Raw genomic sequence first — 17,016 nt, forward strand, 5'->3', positions numbered from 1 at the left:
AGAAATGGTACGTGATTTGCTTGAGTGGTATATGTATGCTGGTACTCTGTGTTAAAATGAAAGGCATACGTTAGCATTCCTCTTCTATGAGTTGTTTAATATGACATTCAGCCTTGATTTGTGTAGGTTTTGCCAACAAGCCCTGAATGCCGTTACTGTCTGGCTTCGACAACTGAAAATGTTCGCCTTACAGGGCAACCTCCTTAAAGCAGCTTTTACCTGTGAAAGTTTCAGAGGTATCGTCTCCAGCTGAATGTCAAACTCAAGCCGTGGGGTATTCCGCGATTTGAGGGGCTCCTTGGAACAGTTTCTCTTTAGAAGGGCAGAGGTACACACAGGCTCCATGATGTAATTATGGTCACGGCTTTCCATGCTTTCATCCATTGCTTCCTGGAAATCATAACCAAGTTAATTCCTCTGAATAGGCAAGCATTTCTCATGCTCACAGGCAAATGAAAAGAAGAAGAAGCTTTTACCTGCAACTCCCCAGGTGGCAAGTCTCCCATTAAAGCACTATCAGAGTCCCAATAGATGCTGAAGTCAGCAATATCCAGCTGCTTTTTCTTCATTAGCTCCTCCACCTTAAAATGAGGACAACTAGATATGAGCCACAGAAAAACCACACAGTATCAAATAACCAGCACACCTTGTTCCATTTATTACTTTACCGATTTATCAAATTTACAAACATAATACCATCAAGATGGTGCACAAGACAAGGACAGAATCTGTTCTAAAAACAACAAAATCGCTTCAACGAAATTTAAAAATAATAGATCTTTACAAATCCTGAAAACAATAAAAAGGTTTCTGCAGACGTGCTGAAGACATGCCTTCGAGGTGTCTTCATAATCTAAGCATTATGACCAATACACACAGAAAATACAATCCAGATCATGCTGCCAGAGACAACAACAAAAGATCAATTGCACTGAACTTTAATTGGTGGCCAGGACCCGCTACTAGGTCACAACTTGACTTAATGCCGGTCACAGTAGCATCAATACGGCCATAAAAATTAGGGTGGGTTTTGAGTCTGAGAAGGTTGAAGACTACTAGTACAAGGTACTTGTACAACAAATACAGTAACATAAATAAAATCACTTGTTACAGGAGAGAGCCAAAAAGAAAAATGAGAAGACAACACGTTCCCTAGCTGATCTATCCTAAGTGAAAATCACTATTTAAGCCGTCTCTGCCTCAGACCTGAATCAAACCACTGTTTCTTGAACTCACACATCCTTTAGTTGAAATCAGACTTTTTCTGTTCAATATTCCATCCATGGAAACCAGTGGCATTTTTAAAAGCACTTTACACAACACAGCACTTCAGTTGAGGCAATTCTTCACGGGAAAAGCATTGACTCACCGGCTCATTTACAGCATTTTGCACAGATACATTTTTTATGCAGACTCCAAACGCGAACGGTTGTGAAGGACTTGTGACGCCATCTTCAAATCTCAGGTGGACATCTTGAATGTTTAACTGAAGGAGGTTAAGAGGGAGAAGGGGAGGTTCCCTTCAGTTAGCAGGTGCAAACTTATTGCTAACAAAGGTTTTAAACACATGAAACAGACAGAATACCATCTTAAATGGGGAAATGCTGGTCAATCACCAAAAAGGAATAAAGGTTCCAGTCTGGCGTAATATACTGCATAACATTTGCTCATGGTACACAGTCGCATGCTCAGCGGCAACACCCTTTGCACTTCATCATTTGCTACAGTAAAATCTTCCTCGTTGCTCAAAAGAGCCTAACTCGCCTCCCTCCTACTCAAAATGAAGCCATCTTTTTGTAGAGGAAATTACAGGTTGGCTTATTTGTTTATTTTGCTGGCCTTGGTAGCCAAAAAACAACAACAACAACCTGTGGCGACCAGAACTCTGTCGCTCCTCACAATGACTGGAATCTTGTACCAGAGAACATATTGTATGTGCCAGAATGAGATTCGGGCCAATCTACTGCTCTCCTCGCCAGCTGTAAGGGAGTGTTCTTGCAAGGATGCTATACTTCCAATGTATTCCAAGCATCTTTTTAAGCAGAGTGACAAAAAAATAAGCCTGAGCCCTCCTCTCTAGCTGGACCTGACCACAACAGCACTGCCTCCCTCCTGTGGTTTCCAGAAACTGGTATTCAGAAGCATGACTGTCTCCAACTCCAGAAGCAGAGCATAACCATCATGGCTAGCGGCCACTGATAGCGTTATCCTCTGTAAACTTGCCTGGCCCGCTTTTAAAGCCATCCTGTGGGAGTGAGCTCCGCAATTTAACTACGCGCCGTGCAAAGAAGTACTTTATCTGTCCCAAATCTTCCAACATTCAGTTTCACTAGATGCCCGCAAGTTATTAAGAAATCTGCCCACTCTCTCCATGCCATGCATGCTATAAAATGCTATCATGCCACATCTTACTTGTCTTTTCTCTAAACTAAAAAGCCCCAATTTTTTCTGCTACATCTGCTTGATCATTTTGGTTCCTCTTTCCTGAACCCCTTCCAACTCTACAATATGCTTCTTGAGTCGAGGCAACCAGAAATGTACAGTGTTTTCCAAAAGTGGTTGCACTATAGATTCGTACAATGGAATTATGATAGCTGCAGCTTGATCTTCAGTTTCTTTGAAGGTGGGAGAGGGGAAATTGCAGGTCAAATGGTGAGGCACATCAAGGGCCACATCTGATCCAAGTTGCCCCCCCCCCCGTTTTAAATGTCATGAAGGCATGTTCCCTATAATCCATCTATCAGTCAATTATGATCCCCACAGGCACTCATCATCCGTTCACAAAATTTCCTCTCCCATATGCTGTGCTTGCTACAGCAACCTGAGAATGTGTTTAGGAGGAAGGAAACTTTTTCTCTGCTTGCACACAGTTATGCTGATGGCAGGGTGCAGGGAGGAGACTGTCCACCGATCCAACTTACTTCTATGTTTTCTACGATCCGTGCGACGACAGATGCGGTGACGGAACACCAGTACGATTCTGCTGTCTGTTCCCGCTCTTTCTGAAAGAGAGAAAGAGGAGGGGTTCAATTTTGTGCAAGTATGAAAAGAACAACTACAAGTGGCTTTGTGAACTAAGCTCAAGGGGAGGAAAGGAGACATTCCTGAACACTTGTAGGCTCTTAATCAAAATCAGCCACCTATTTCTCATGTTTGAAAATTTCACTGTCTATAACGGAGATGGAGAATTTTTGATCCTCCCGATGTTTCTGTACTAACAAAGTCTGTGATCTCTAACCATTGGCTATGCTGGCTAACAATGTTTGGTAAGTTGTAGCACAACAACATGAAGAAGCCCCAGACTCCCCAATCCTGATGTGTAATAAAAGTGCTGATGCTTACCTACAGCCCCCTAAACAACCAAGATATTTGAAAAATCTCCTCTCATATGGACTCTTCCAAGGGCCTACTGCATGTCCCGTTACCAAAAGAGATTTTGTTGGTGTGAATGTGAAACAGGGCCTTTGCTGTGGCAGCACCCCAATTAGCAAATTCTCTCTCTAGGAGGAAAGACTCACTTCAGCCTTTTTAGTGGGCAGAAAACACTTGATTATCTTTCCCCAGTACTCTCTCTAAATTTGGCAAATAAAGATGAATGTTACTATTAGGCTATAGCTCTAAGATCACAGAATATACAATAGCCAAGTTCCTCACTGTAGCCAAAAAAATCAGATCACAGTTAATGGAAAGAGAAATCATGAGTAAATTTATGTGGGGGTTTTTATTTTAAAAAACCTATTTTTTATTGTTTATAAAAAAAGGAACCATTTGTGTGTATGCACATTGCCTTTCAAGGCCATGCCATTTTAATTTGAGAGAAACAAGAATTCGGTTTTCTGGATCCAGCCAGAAGGAATTTGATTTGTGGTTTTAAAGTAATTTCCCCAAATGCAGAGATAGTTTCATTCAAAGCCTCCAAGCAACTCACTTTCCATTTTTCTTCCAGTGCTAATAAAATAGCTGCCTTGCTTTCTTTTTCAAACAGCCTCTCTTTTTCTTCATCAAAATCTTCTTGCTTTTCCAGTGAGCCAATGAGGTGTAATTTTGATACCGATATCACCCATGGATCAGCATGAGGGCGATAAAATGGTATCTGTAATGTTATCTTGCCAATGAAGCCTGTAATTGCCAAGGAGAACAATGTCAGTACGTATAGAAACATCTTCCCTCTCTGTGACTGGTCATTGATGCAGAAGCTTCCAAATGCAAAAGCTTCCCATTCACTCCAAAGGAAGGGGATGCTGTTCATTTAAAAAAACAACACCCTGTGGGGTGCCAGCAGAGCTCACGATAAGATGCACTGCCTATAAATTCCATACATACAAGTAAGGAATATAAATGTCACTTTCGCGACAAGCATTATTGCAAAATATGATGATCATGCTGTTTAAGTCACTGGAAGCCGCTGAGATTCACAGCCAATTTAATGTTTTTAAACCACCAGGTCACTATAATAAGAACCTTCTTACAAAGGTGTTCTAACACTTCAACAGCTGCAGAAGCACACTTCTAAAACATACCAGCTTTGACCTCAAAAGGGAGCAAATCCTTCAAGGCCTCTTTCTTTAGTGGTAAATTTTCCAATTCTACAGCACCTGCAAGAACAAATCAACAAAGCAGATTCTGAAGGGGAAAGACTCCTGTTTTATCGTAGTATAGAGAAGGGAGGTAATGAGAAATATATTAAAAGATAGCGCAACAACTCATCGTCCAAAAACAAACAAACCCAGGTCTGAAATACCAAAACCAATTAAGCATCACTAAAGGTGAAAGTTACAGGTTGTATACAATACTAGTAGTACTCAGAGCAGACCCACTGAAATCAATGGGCCTATGTCAGTGGTTTTCAGCCAGTGTGCCGTGGCACACTGGGGTGCCTTGAATGATGGTCAGGGGTGCCAAAGGCAACACTGGCCTCTGTCCCTCTTTCCTTCCCTCTCCTTCCCTCCCTTCCCAAAGGCTTGCACAGCTGTTTGTTGCAGAAGTCCTGGATACAGGCTCCCCAGGTGAATGGTGTCTCTAGGGCTGGTGAGGGGGTGCTGGCTGCCAGGAGAGGTAGCCTTGGAGTAAGCAAGCAAGTGGTGAGGGAGCCCAGCCGGCCAGTCCACCAGCCCTTGCTATTTGGAATGGACAAACAAGTCTGAGGCCCCTATGGGGCAGTGAGGAGGCACCTTTCTTTGGGGCAGGGGGTTGGGCAGCTCAGAGACTAGGGGCGGTGGCAGCGGCTGCCCAGAGGACTCCCAAGGAGACTCCCAAGGAGGACTCCCAGAGGACTCCCAAGGAGAGTGGAGAGGAGGCTGAGGAAACACTCCACAAGGGAAGGTGCTCAAAAAAGGGTGAGAGGCAAGGGGTGACATAACTGTGCTCCTGAGCCCCACAGGGGTGCCACAGAAATAATGAAGTTGGTCCCTTGTGGAGCTGTGGACTCAAAAAGGTTGACCTATGTTAATCATGTCCATTAACTTCAATGGGTCTACTCCAAGTAAGACCAGCAATGAATGCAACCCATCATTTGTATTCTGCCCTTCTTCTAAAATCTCAGAGTGGTAATTTGGCCACATCGCAACAGTGAGAAATAGACTGGGAGATGCCAGCTTGCCCAAAGCCTCAGAGGCAAATGTGATTCCATTAAGCTATAGGACAGGAAGAGATGGAACTGCAGGGTCTCTCCACTGGCTCTGATGGAAGACCATTGACTTCTCAAATTGTTCTATTCTGGCTTCTCATTACAAGAACTCTGGTACAAGAAATAGTGCCCACGTTTTTCTTTTTTCCTCCTGCCTTTTGTGTTGTGCCTTTTAAATCATAAGCCTGAGGACAGGGACAGTCTTATCACTGACACCTGTAAACTGCTCTAAGGACCTTTACTGGCTGAAGAGTAAAGTAATTTTGAAGAATAAAAATGCTTTAAATAAAGGTGTGTGTTTGAACCTAAGGTGTGTATCTGAATCCTCCTGTATTTCTATACTGGTTCCATGGTAGAACATGGAAACAGACTCTAACTAATGTATGGCATGCTTTAAACGAAATTAGTTCTGTTTGTAACATTCATGCACCTTACCTTTCAGAAGAGCTACTGACAGCTGATCTGTGTTCAGGTTGCTGACATACTTGCCGAGGTAGTTGTTGAGAACCCAGGCTACCAATCCCTCCAACATGACTACTTCTTGGGAGAGGGTAGCAAGGACTGCTCTCTCATTCCTGGTTGCTCTCTTCCATAGTTAAGAGGGATCTGCATGAAACGCAGAAGGGGAAAATTAACCTCAAAGGTGAATACATGAAAGCTGCTAAATGCAGCCACTGTCACCACAGCAACAACGAATACTGTCCATCAGTATCCAGCAAGAAGGAGCCATATCTAGCCCAGGGACACAACATTCACCCTGCATGGAGAAAGGCCACAGCCTCCTTTATGGACCTGCCCATGGGTTGAGAGCCAGGTTCAATCCCCAGTATTTTCAGGTAGACCTGGGAAGGTCCCCTGCCTGAAAGCCTGGAGAGCAACTGTTAGCCACAGTAGACAATACTAGCTAGATGGACCAATGGTCTGACTCCTTCTAATGCATTTTCCTCTGTTACTAAAAAGCTGTAGAATTTTACTCCTTAAAAACACCTTGCCAGCATTCCCCTGATATAAGTTGTTTCTCCTATTAAGCTAGTACAGGCTTCCTCAAACTTGGCCCTCCAGATGTTTTTGCCCTACAACTCCCATGATCCCTAGCTAGCAGGACCAGTGGTCAGGGATGATGGGAGTTGTGGTCTCAAAACATCTGGAGGGCCAAGTTTGAGGAAGCCTGAACTAGTAAGTTGCAGCACCAGACACTGCCTATGAGTCAATAAAGCTGCCATCTCCCAACACAGGCTGACTAGGTGGGAGCAAACCACAGCATTTTAGAATTCCTTTCCTGGTGCTCTTCCTGCCTCTGCACCTGAATAGGGCTCACCTACTTCCCCAGCTACTACTTGTTTTCCCAGTTTTGCTCTCTGCAGACTGCAAAACCCTCATCTGCAAATGTAGGGCTGCCTTCGTTGAGGGCTTTTCCTCACTCCCCATGTCCAACCCCAACTTACTCCAGACACTCTTATCTTGGCCTGGCAGATTTTAAAAACAAAATGAGATTGACTCCTGAAAGGGAGGACGGAATGTGTGGAGTGGATTTCTGTCCAGCTGGTATGTGCTCAGGCACAAATTAAGCTGTACATGCAAAAGAAGAGAGCCCACTTAAGGCAAGAGAGTTGAACGGGTTTCTGGACTGGAGTTCTGAGGAAAAAACAGTATTTTTTTTGTTTGAAAGACAGTGTTTGTCTTCAGCTGTGCACAGCAGGGATGAGGCAACTGTGGCCCACCCAATGTTGCTGGACTATAATTCCCATGATACTTATCCACTGGTTGCATTGGCTGCACCCAACAGGATTTAGAGCCCAACATCTGGAGAGCCACAAGTTCTCCATCCCTAGTGGTTTAATTTCTTAGAAGAGAAGAAACAAGAGTTGGGGGCTGGGGAGAAAACCTTGCAATCTGTTTTCTAAGCCCTTCTTTATTCTGGGTGGTTGGTGGGTATATGAGAGAGAGAGAGAGAGAGAGAGAGAGAGAGAGAGAGAGAATTAATGAATGAAGTTGAACTCATTTGGTGTGGAAATGCAGCACTTCCACTGTGCCCCATGTATTATCACAGGCATCTAAGCCCAGTCACATGTTTTGACCCATGCAGCAGAGTGCTTGTTGTGATCCTACATCTGGACAGAAAGTGAGTCACTGCCAACCATATGAACTTTCCAAAAACCTTCCTGATGCCCTGAATTGATTACGATCTGGCTAACATGTTCAACTTAGTTAGTAAAGCTGCAAAGGTCAATGCTATGTGCAGTACTCTTACACAAAGTTATTCCAGTAGCCCAAAGTAGGGTTTAATGCCACAGGAGGGGAAACTGCAGGCTCTGGTATATACTAATGATGTCACTGCCATGCGATAAGGCCTAGGATCAATATCCAGACTCAAAGCAGAGTCAGATTAACTCTGCAGAGAGCCAGGGAGCAGCCAGGGGGCAGGGGAAATCAATCAGTTATTTCATCACCTCAAGAATCTGAGCACCAGTTGCCCGCTTGGGATGCAGCCCAGACTTTTGTACAGATTCTATTATCTTCTAATTACTGCTATTAACTAGGGGGCACATTTGGGAATGCTTTGTGTTTTTGCAATTGTAACCTTGATTTTGTAATTCTTTACACAGGCTGGGATCGGTCTTCTTCTTAATTACACCACTATAGTATATCGATGTCACAATACTACTACTTAGTGACTCAGGTCCACAAGATCTACTTTATGAATATCCAAGTTCGTGGAGGTTCTAGGGCAGGGGTCTGCAACCTTTAAGACAAAAAGAGCCACTTGGACCCGTTTCCGAAGAAAAAACAACCTGGGAGCCGCAAAACCATTGCGACATTTAAAGCATGCGCGCCGCTGCCCTCCGATCTGACAGCGGGTGGGAAGGTGACGTCGGGACGGTGTGTGACTAACGCACGCACTGCCCCCATGCGACGTCACAGCCAGTACAGCACCCGCCACAGTGGGGAGTGTCGGGGCGCACAATGCGCCTCCTCCCCTCGCTAGTATCCGCCCCGGAGCCGCGGCAAAGGTGTAAAAGAGCCACATGCGGCTCCGGAGCCGCGGGTTGCAGACCCCTGTTCTAGGGGAACTTTCAACTCTCCCCACATTCTTCAAACTATTTATGAACTTGCCTCCCTTTCAAAATAAGTGTGTTACAAACAGCATTGCACTGCACACAAGTCCAAACCTGTCTTGGGCCAACAAAACTAGTTATGGGGCGTTCTGGATCCAGGTCAACATTTATATATTGCATTTTAAGATTTCAAAATGCTTAACACAAATTATCATCACAGTGGATCTTTTTGGAAGCTCTATCACCACCACCATGTTGCAGAAAGATAATAATAATGCAAGAGGAAATAAAGGGGAGAACACTGTTCACCCAAAGCCAGGCCTTTTCTTCCACTAACCTGTTTTCTCTCAGTCACAGCAATCTCACCTCCAAATCTGAAATACAAGATGCATTCCAGAAAGGTAGCCGTGTTTGTTATGTTGCAGTAAAACCACCAAGTGTGGTGCACCTTGCAACTGAGAAATAAGTTCAGGCATCAGCTTTCATGGGGCAAAGCCCACTTTGTCAAATGCAAGGAGTGATTGTATTAACTAGTTGATAGAGAAATTAATGAGTTGTGTACAGATACCATTTCAGCCTAAGAAGGGACAGAAGAAAGGAGAAGGTGTGTCCCATTTATGCACAAATGCAACAGAAGGGAAAATAATCCAGAGTGAGAAGAACTATCCAGTCCCAACTGGCAATGAACAAAGCAAGAGAAATAGTATACATCAGCATCCTCAAAGGACAAAATTTTAGAACAGTTAATCTGTTGTTGAAAGAGCTGCCAACCCTTTTACGCCAGAATCTAATTCATCAAAAGCAACAATAAATAATAGAGCCATGTCTAATAATAGTTTTGCAATATGAAATATTTTAGGTGACAGCTAGTGTAGAATCCAAGAGATTTGGCAACAAATCAACTTAATTCCAGGTTCAAATCTTGTATCTGCCATGAATTCACTTTGTGGTCTGTGGAGAGCCATTCTTTGTTCCTGTCAAATCAGCCAATGGGGTTACTACCCATAGCACTGTTGTAAGGCTAACACTAAGATAAAGGATCTAAAAAACTTCTGACCTAGAAAACACTACATAAATGCTATATAGAGCAATATGTGGGATAATAGTAGCATTATAATGGCCTGCAAAACAGCTTTGGTGTACACTTGGAAGGAGGATAATGGATGTGATTAAAAAGCTCTGTAAGATGAACCCTGCTTGATCTGACAAAAGGCCTATCTAGTCCAGCTTTCCACAGAAGTCAACCAGACATAAGAAGAGAACTGCTGGATCAGGCCAAAGGCTCATTTAGTCCAACATCTTTTCTTCAGAGGCCAACCAGATGCACATTATGGGATGCTCGCAAACAGGACTTGAGAACAGCAGCACTTTCCTCACTTGTAAAACCCAACAACATGTATTCAAAGGCATACTGTCTTGGACAGGGGATAACACAGCCCGGCCAGTAACACAACACGGCCAGTAACCAAAATCATCCATGAATTTGCCTAATCCACTTTCAAAGCCATCTAGGTTGGTGGCTGCTGTTACATCATGTGGGAGCAAGTTCCATAGTTTAACTATGTGTTGTGCGTGAACGTGTCTCATCTGTCCCAAAATGATACATCTGAATTGCGGTATCACAGGATTCCTTAGACTGCCCATAAGGAAGCCACAACCTTATATATCATACCATCATGAATCAGCAATACCTGGGATAATACTATGACCTTACCTCTGAAGGCCATTGTAACTGTGACACCACGATAATAGACATGAAGCACTTTTGATGTTTGAAAGCACAAAGCAACTACTACTCCTCCGAGCTAAAATAAGGGGTGGGGGTGGGGAGGAGAGAGAGAGATAGAAAGAATGGGAAGAATCCTACCTGCCCCTCCCCAGGGCTGCTGCAATGTGGACATAATATACTATATACGGATCATTATGCAGAAACCACTAGAAACAAATTAAAATGCTATTATTCTCCCACCCACAACAAGGGGGGTATGGGTTGAGGGGAAAATGTGAAGATGCTCATTGCACTGACAGACCTCACAGGAATGCTAGCAAGCCAGCTGCCTGAGGGAAACTGCTGCAGGAGCTACTGTCCTCCTGACTTGGGTGTTGTCACTTGCACTGCTCCTGGATCTGATCTGGGGGAAAGAGTGCTCATTATCAAGAAGACAGCCAGACCTGCCACTAACATGGGTTGTAACCTTAAGAGCTTGTGCCTGAGATTGTTTTTCCTTTCTTTCTCCCTTCTATTCCCTTTCCCTCGATTGCCATTCCTTGTTTCCTTGTTTGCCTGACAGCCTTGTAAGTGACTTTGTGTGAGCTGCCTCTATTTAGAGAGCCTTTCCAGCTCACGTGCTTCCTTAATGTTTTTATATGTGTTGGAGGCTGCCCAGGTGGGATATAAATAATAAAATATTGTTATATATATATTATACATATATATATATATATGTATATGCTGGATATGTGCTGCATAGTTAAGTAATAAATTGAATTAACACATAATTTCAACAAATGAGAGGGGCACCATTGATTAAAGCACCATATAGACCCGAGAAAGGCTAGGTGAAGCGTTTTCCACGACGCAAACTCTACACGAATACTAAGGGGGGTGAAATGGGAAGAAGCTCCTTCTACCGGCCGACCTCACAGGGTTGTTGACAAAGATGGATACCCAGAGAAGAGGCACGAAGCAATGCCAATGGGGGGGGGGCATACTATTCTTCCCGAACGACAATACGGTGGGGGCGGAGGAGGAAGGAGAGAGAATGGGAAGACGCTAATCACACGGACCTACCTCACGGGGTTGTTGTGAAAGGGAGGGGGGAGAAGCCCAACACACTGGAGATAAATGGACGTGCGAAGCCAAAACCAAGTGCGAAGCTAGCGAGCCCCGCCCCCTTTTCCCATCAGGCGTAGCGAGAAAGTCACCTCCTCGCCAGCCAAAGGGAGGGGGAAAGGACAGGGCAGCCCAGGCGGGCCTGCGCCGGGTCTCCTTCTCCTCCGCCGCTGCCTCCCGCCTCAGCACTTCCGGCTACGTCGAGTGACGGCCACTTACTTCCCTTTGCCGTCCCGTCCCCGGCGCGCGCGCGCACGAGAGAGAGAGAGAGAGAGAGAGAGGCGGGTGTTCTGCGCTCGCTTGTGTGACAAGGGACCAGCCGAGCCGGGCCGGGCCCGCCTACCTTCGGCCTGCGTCAGGTCGAGCGCAGAGCGAAGGCGCAGGCGCAGGCCGAGAAGTGGGACGCAGAGCCGTCGATCGGATTTGTCGGCCGGGCCGGGCGTTTGCCGAACGCCATTGCTGGGAGGCCGGGGAAAGCGGGCGCGGCCCGAGGGGGGGGGGGCTCTCGGTTGTCATGGCAACGGAGGCCGCCCGGTTCCGGCTGCAGTGCTGTGCGCAGGCGCACCTTAACGTAGTTGTAGAACGGCGTGATAGAAGTTGCGCTGGCTGAGCTCAGTTTGTTAGAAGGGGGCGCTGATAACGCCAGGGTTCCAGGTTCGATCCCCGTATGGGACACCTGCAACCTGCATATTTCTGTGGCTTGGACAAGGCTCTATGCTGCCTTTGGCTGAGTATTCACTTCAAGCCCTCCAGCATGTCTCCCATGAAAATAGGGGCGGTCCTATTCCATAATAATAATATTTATACTCTGTCCATTGTACTGGACGGAGCCACTCTGGGCAGCTTCCAACATAAGTAAAAAAGTAATTAAACACGAAACATTAAAACTAAACTATACAGGGCTGCCTTCAGATGTCTTCTAAAGGTCTAGTTCCTTACTCTCCGATGAAAATAGGGACACTGTGATGTTTTAAAAATTGGGGTTTGGCTTTTGCTGCCCAACTCCCCATGGGATTCTTGGGTCCCCTAAGTCAATGATCCATGAGAGAAGAATGGATGGAGACAGGAACCAGTGGAAAGCAAGGCAGATGTTTATTTTTCTGTTGCAACAGAGTTCCCGTCTCTCCTTGCAAGGAGGCAAGAGAGACCCTGAACAAAAGTATGCAGGAACCTTTAAAGACTTTTGACATTGCCCAACCCCTTTAACTAAAGACCACCCCAAAATCATCATACATACATCATAGGAGACAGTCTACACCAGGCATGTCGAAAAGTCCATTTTGGGGGTCTAATCCGGCCTGCAGGTCACTTAACAACTCTGGGGTAAAATTGTAAAAAAAGCTCAAAAACTTTGGTTTTTGACATGTTCACTTCATCAAATCTGGCCCTCTGAAAAAAGTTTGGGCACCCCTCTACATAGAAATCCTCTCTGCCAGGATAAGGGTCACTGATTGCATTACCTGGGCAGCCTGGCCATTCTTTTGTGATGGTTCATACTTTAGTTCCTGAATCCACAGGCTCACCCTATTCATACACAAATAAGCCCTTAAAACAGGCTTTGTAAGCAAAATGACAACGGGAAGGCTTTCCACATTTGCCTCCCTTACTGCAGAGGAATATCTGAGGTCCATGGGAGAGTCCAAATGGCTTCAGGATTGCTCTATTGAACATGGTTTATATATTTAGATATGTGTGCATTTATGAATGGTTATTCTATATTTGAGGCCTCAGAATTCTTATAACGCTAAGGAAAAGCAGGAGATTCTAGGATCAAATCAGAAACCGGGATGGCATCTGTAAATCTGGGACTGTTCCTGGAAAATAGGGACACTTGGTGGGTCTCGTTCTGATTTGTTTATGAGATTATGATAACGGCGACGATGATCAGTTGGACTTGTTACCCGAGGTTTCCAAACAACGTCAATTTTAAAACAAAATGCATTGCATAATACAATGATGAAGTCATATAAAGAAGCATTAATGCTTTTGTAATTCAAACAGCACACATGCACAGAACGACAACAGTAAAATAACAATAAAAACATAAATCGGCTCAGCCCATCAAAGTTTTTGCTTGGCACTGAATAATGCCAGGTAGACCTCACATATGACAAGGAGTAGTCATCCTGATTGGCTTGTGGGCTCTTTATAAGTCTTCCCATTAGTCATTTGTTTGCCCCATCAGTTCCAGGTTTGCTTGCACTAGGGCAACAGAGCACAGGTTAAGCCCCCTGCTTTCCACTGGTGCTGCCAAGTGCCCAGTTTTACTGCCTCCCATTACAATAAATGGCATGTGAAGATCTGAGTGTGTGAAGATGTGGAAGCCACTCAAAATTACCACACAGTCAGATTTATTTAGATGTAACATAAAGCGATAGATCTGCATGTCCCACCTGCTGGGTTTGGGTATTTTGGCCTGCATGGAGAGCACAGGCCCAACAGACACTGGCAAAAGCTTGAGGGTTGTTCCTTATAAGTCATACCAACAACAAAAAAATGGTTATGCTATGCAAAGCCTAGTTTCATTTCACGGGGGTTTTCAGCTGTTGCAGGCTCTGCTTAACTTCCCTGAAAACGGAACTCTCCATTTATCAAGATGCTTCAAAATCATAGAGGCAGAGGAGTGTTGGGTCCTTCTAGCTCAGAACTTCCTGCACTGAAAAAAACCAGCTCTTCGGGGTTTCAAATAGGAGTCCCTCCCAGCGCTGCCTGGAGATTGAACCTAAGACCTTCTGCATGCAAAGCAGCTGCTCCTCCATCACAACTGTAGGATCAGGAGAGACCATTTGAAAGGCAAAGCAAAATTCTTTTTTTCTCCAAGGCGTCTCTCAAGCAAGCATCTTGTAAGGGAGGGAGAAAGAGTCAAACACTAGCAATTGAAGCTTTCTCATGCACAGATGACTAAAATTCCCTCTCTCTTTTTTTTTATAAAACTGCTTCCTCTCCCCACTCAGTGATATATTACATTCTTTTCTTTATTTATTACAGCAACTGTACACAATTACATAAATGGAAAAGAATGCTGACTAAAATTCTGGAAAACTATACTGAATGGGGAAAAAAAGTTTTGAAAAACAAATGCATCATCCCTATTGAACAATGGAAACCTATTATGAAGGAAAACATTCTTTGCAATCAAACTGCACCTATCTTACAGGCCTGGGCCTCTGGAAGTGTGACTGAAAATCCAGTCTTCTGCTTAAATTGGATAACCTTTTACCAGGTCAGATTCAGCTCAGTATTGTTGACACTGACCGGCAGCAGCTCTCCAGGGTTTGTGGCGGGAGCCTTTCCAAGCTACCTGTGTTTGCCTCGGACCTTTAGGGAACAATGCATGTGATCTGCCACTAAGTTATAGGTGCCCCTAATGACCACAGGAAGCTGCCTTATACCTAGTCAGACCATTGGTCCATCTACCTCAGTATTGTCAACACTGACTGGCAGCGGCTCTCCAGGTTTTCAGATGGGACATTCCTAGCCCTACCCAGAGATACCAAAGATTGGACTTGGAGCTCTTTGCATACAATGCATGTGCTCTATATATGCTCCCACAGGAAGCTGACACTTATGGTCAGACCATTAACCCATCTGGTTCAATATGGTGTACACAATGACTAAAGTGGCCCTCCAAGGTTCCAGACAGGGGAGCATTCACAGCCCCATCTGGAGATGCTGGGGACTGAACGTGGGACCTTCTGCACGCAAAGCACATGGTTTTCCCACAGCGCAACATCTCTCTTCCAGTTGCTAAAAACACAGGCAGCATTTCTCCGCTCCCTGGGCAGAGCTTGTCTGGGATTTGACTCGATGGCCCTTGTGGTCTATTCCAACTCTATGATTCTATGATTTGAACCTGGGACTTCATGCACCCTAAGCAAAAATAATACACGTAGGCCAAAAAGCAGGAATGGGGCAAACTAGGGGGTGATGGAAAGAAAAAGGTGGGATGGAGGCATAGGGGGAGGGGACACATTTTGTGGTGGCAACTGGGCACGGAATCAGAGCACCATATCACTATAGGTGTAATTTTGGGGCAACGTGGTGATCAACACATTCCAGAATCTGCATCTTTAGTCACCGACAAATCCTGGAATTCCAATACTGTACGTATATTTCTCACAAAGTTTGTTTTCTTTCCCTTTTGTATATTACTTATTAAGCACCTGAGATTCTCTAGAACCCTTGACGGGCTTGTGATCCGTTTGTAACATACAAAAACTGCTGTGCCACACTCAGCGAGTCTCCACAAGCCTCCCTCATGTAGCCTTCATGCCCACGTCTTGTATGCTCAGGGGAAGTGCCTTCCCCAGGCTGTGGTCAAACGCGTCCATATTGTCCTCAACCTCTTCCGCAATCTGCGTCCCGCTCTCCTTTTTCAAGGGGCTTTCCTCCTTCGACAGGGGAAGGTCTTCTGCCAAAGCGCAGTCTCTGGAATTGGAGGCACCCGAAGCATTCAGCAACTGGAACGGCAAGCTGTGGTCCGAAGTGTTACAGATGCTGACGGTGCAACTGACATTGACGTGTGTTCCTCCACTGCCGGATTGCTCTGTTATTAAAAAAGAAGAAGGGAAAACCAATTTATAGCTGGCACTTTATTCCACGATAGCTCTTTTTTGTGCATCCTGGTGCATCTTGACTCTGTTGGAGGGGCTGCCATGTGGTTGGTACATATAAGCACACATGGTGGGACTGAAATTTGGTGGCTGAAAGGTGGCTGAATTTTGGAAGAAGGTGTTTGCTGAAATCGCTCTGATACCTGCACAAACAATTACTCCATCTTTCCACCTGGTCATAGGCGCCGACTCCATGGGGCCTGAGGGGGCCCGAGCCCCCTAAAAAATTCATTTGGGGGGCTCTGCCCCCCCAATAATCTCGGGCGCCCCTCCAGCAGAGCGCCATCGCCGCCCCTCCCCCAGCCCAAAATGCACAGGGTCGGGCTGCATGCCTCCTGCCCTCCCTCCCGAGCAAAAGCTCCACCCAATTTCCTTCGGAGCTGATTAATAGGCGCAGCACGCTCTCCCCTATTCGCTCACGAGGAGGCGGTGCCACTTTATTTGCATATTCATGAGCTTATTCATTATTCATGAGCTTTCATTTATTATTCATGGGCTCCCCCAATATTTTTTGTAAGTCGGTGCCCCTACACCTGGTGCTTTTGAGCCTGTACGTAGAAACAGAACTTGTATCACCTCTCATAACAGCAGCCCAGGGTTATACTGCATTGCCAAATCCTAATAATTTGGATTTGGAAAAACCTCTGTGTTCTGTTTATAATATGGTTGCGGGGGGGATCTACCTTGTTAATAATTTGGATTGCTGGTGTTCTAGGGTTTAACAAATTACCTTTATTGAACAGATAGCTCACAGACTAAAAGTGTCTAAAGGGCAGAGCTTGAATGACCATTTTTAATATATACAACATAATTTTATTTCTTACACAAATATTGAGGCACATAGTGGTTACTCAGTGCCAGCAATACATGCAAAAGTCTGGTTTGTTT

At 45.0% G+C, this 17,016-nt stretch overlaps 2 protein-coding genes across 12 annotated transcripts in view; both read right to left on the bottom strand.

The window, feature by feature from the left end:
* Window positions 1-11,695, bottom strand: part of VPS13D (vacuolar protein sorting 13 homolog D) — a 119,025-nt gene extending 107,330 nt beyond the window's left edge. For 8 of the 11 annotated variants that reach the window (XM_081201335.1, XM_081201333.1, XM_081201330.1 and 5 more), the window contains exons 1-8: window positions 11,474-11,691; window positions 6,062-6,232; window positions 4,521-4,595; window positions 3,929-4,119; window positions 2,922-3,002; window positions 1,370-1,486; window positions 477-581; window positions 220-390 (exon numbers count right to left, since the gene is read on the bottom strand). In XM_081201335.1, the coding sequence (XP_081057461.1) occupies window positions 220-390; window positions 477-581; window positions 1,370-1,486; window positions 2,922-3,002; window positions 3,929-4,119; window positions 4,521-4,595; window positions 6,062-6,158 (837 nt within the window). In that variant the 5' untranslated portion in view covers window positions 6,159-6,232; window positions 11,474-11,691. Of the gene's footprint in view, window positions 1-219; window positions 391-476; window positions 582-1,369; window positions 1,487-2,921; window positions 3,003-3,928; window positions 4,120-4,520; window positions 4,596-6,061; window positions 6,233-9,019; window positions 9,057-11,473 lie in introns of all 11 variants that reach the window. The other 3 variants (XM_081201329.1, XM_081201327.1, XM_081201328.1) reach the window with 3 other exon arrangements.
* Window positions 11,696-12,585: 890 nt separating this feature from the next.
* The window catches only part of TNFRSF1B (TNF receptor superfamily member 1B), a 41,148-nt gene continuing 36,717 nt past the window's right edge, over window positions 12,586-17,016 (bottom strand). Inside the window, exon 10 of the mRNA XM_081201593.1 lies at window positions 12,586-16,061. Coding sequence (XP_081057719.1) covers window positions 15,772-16,061 — 290 coding nt within the window. The 3' untranslated portion in view covers window positions 12,586-15,771. The remainder of the gene's footprint in view (window positions 16,062-17,016) is intronic.

Source organism: Podarcis bocagei, assembly GCF_964188305.1.
Source record: "Podarcis bocagei genome assembly, chromosome: 7".
Taxonomy (NCBI): domain Eukaryota; kingdom Metazoa; phylum Chordata; class Lepidosauria; order Squamata; family Lacertidae; genus Podarcis; species Podarcis bocagei.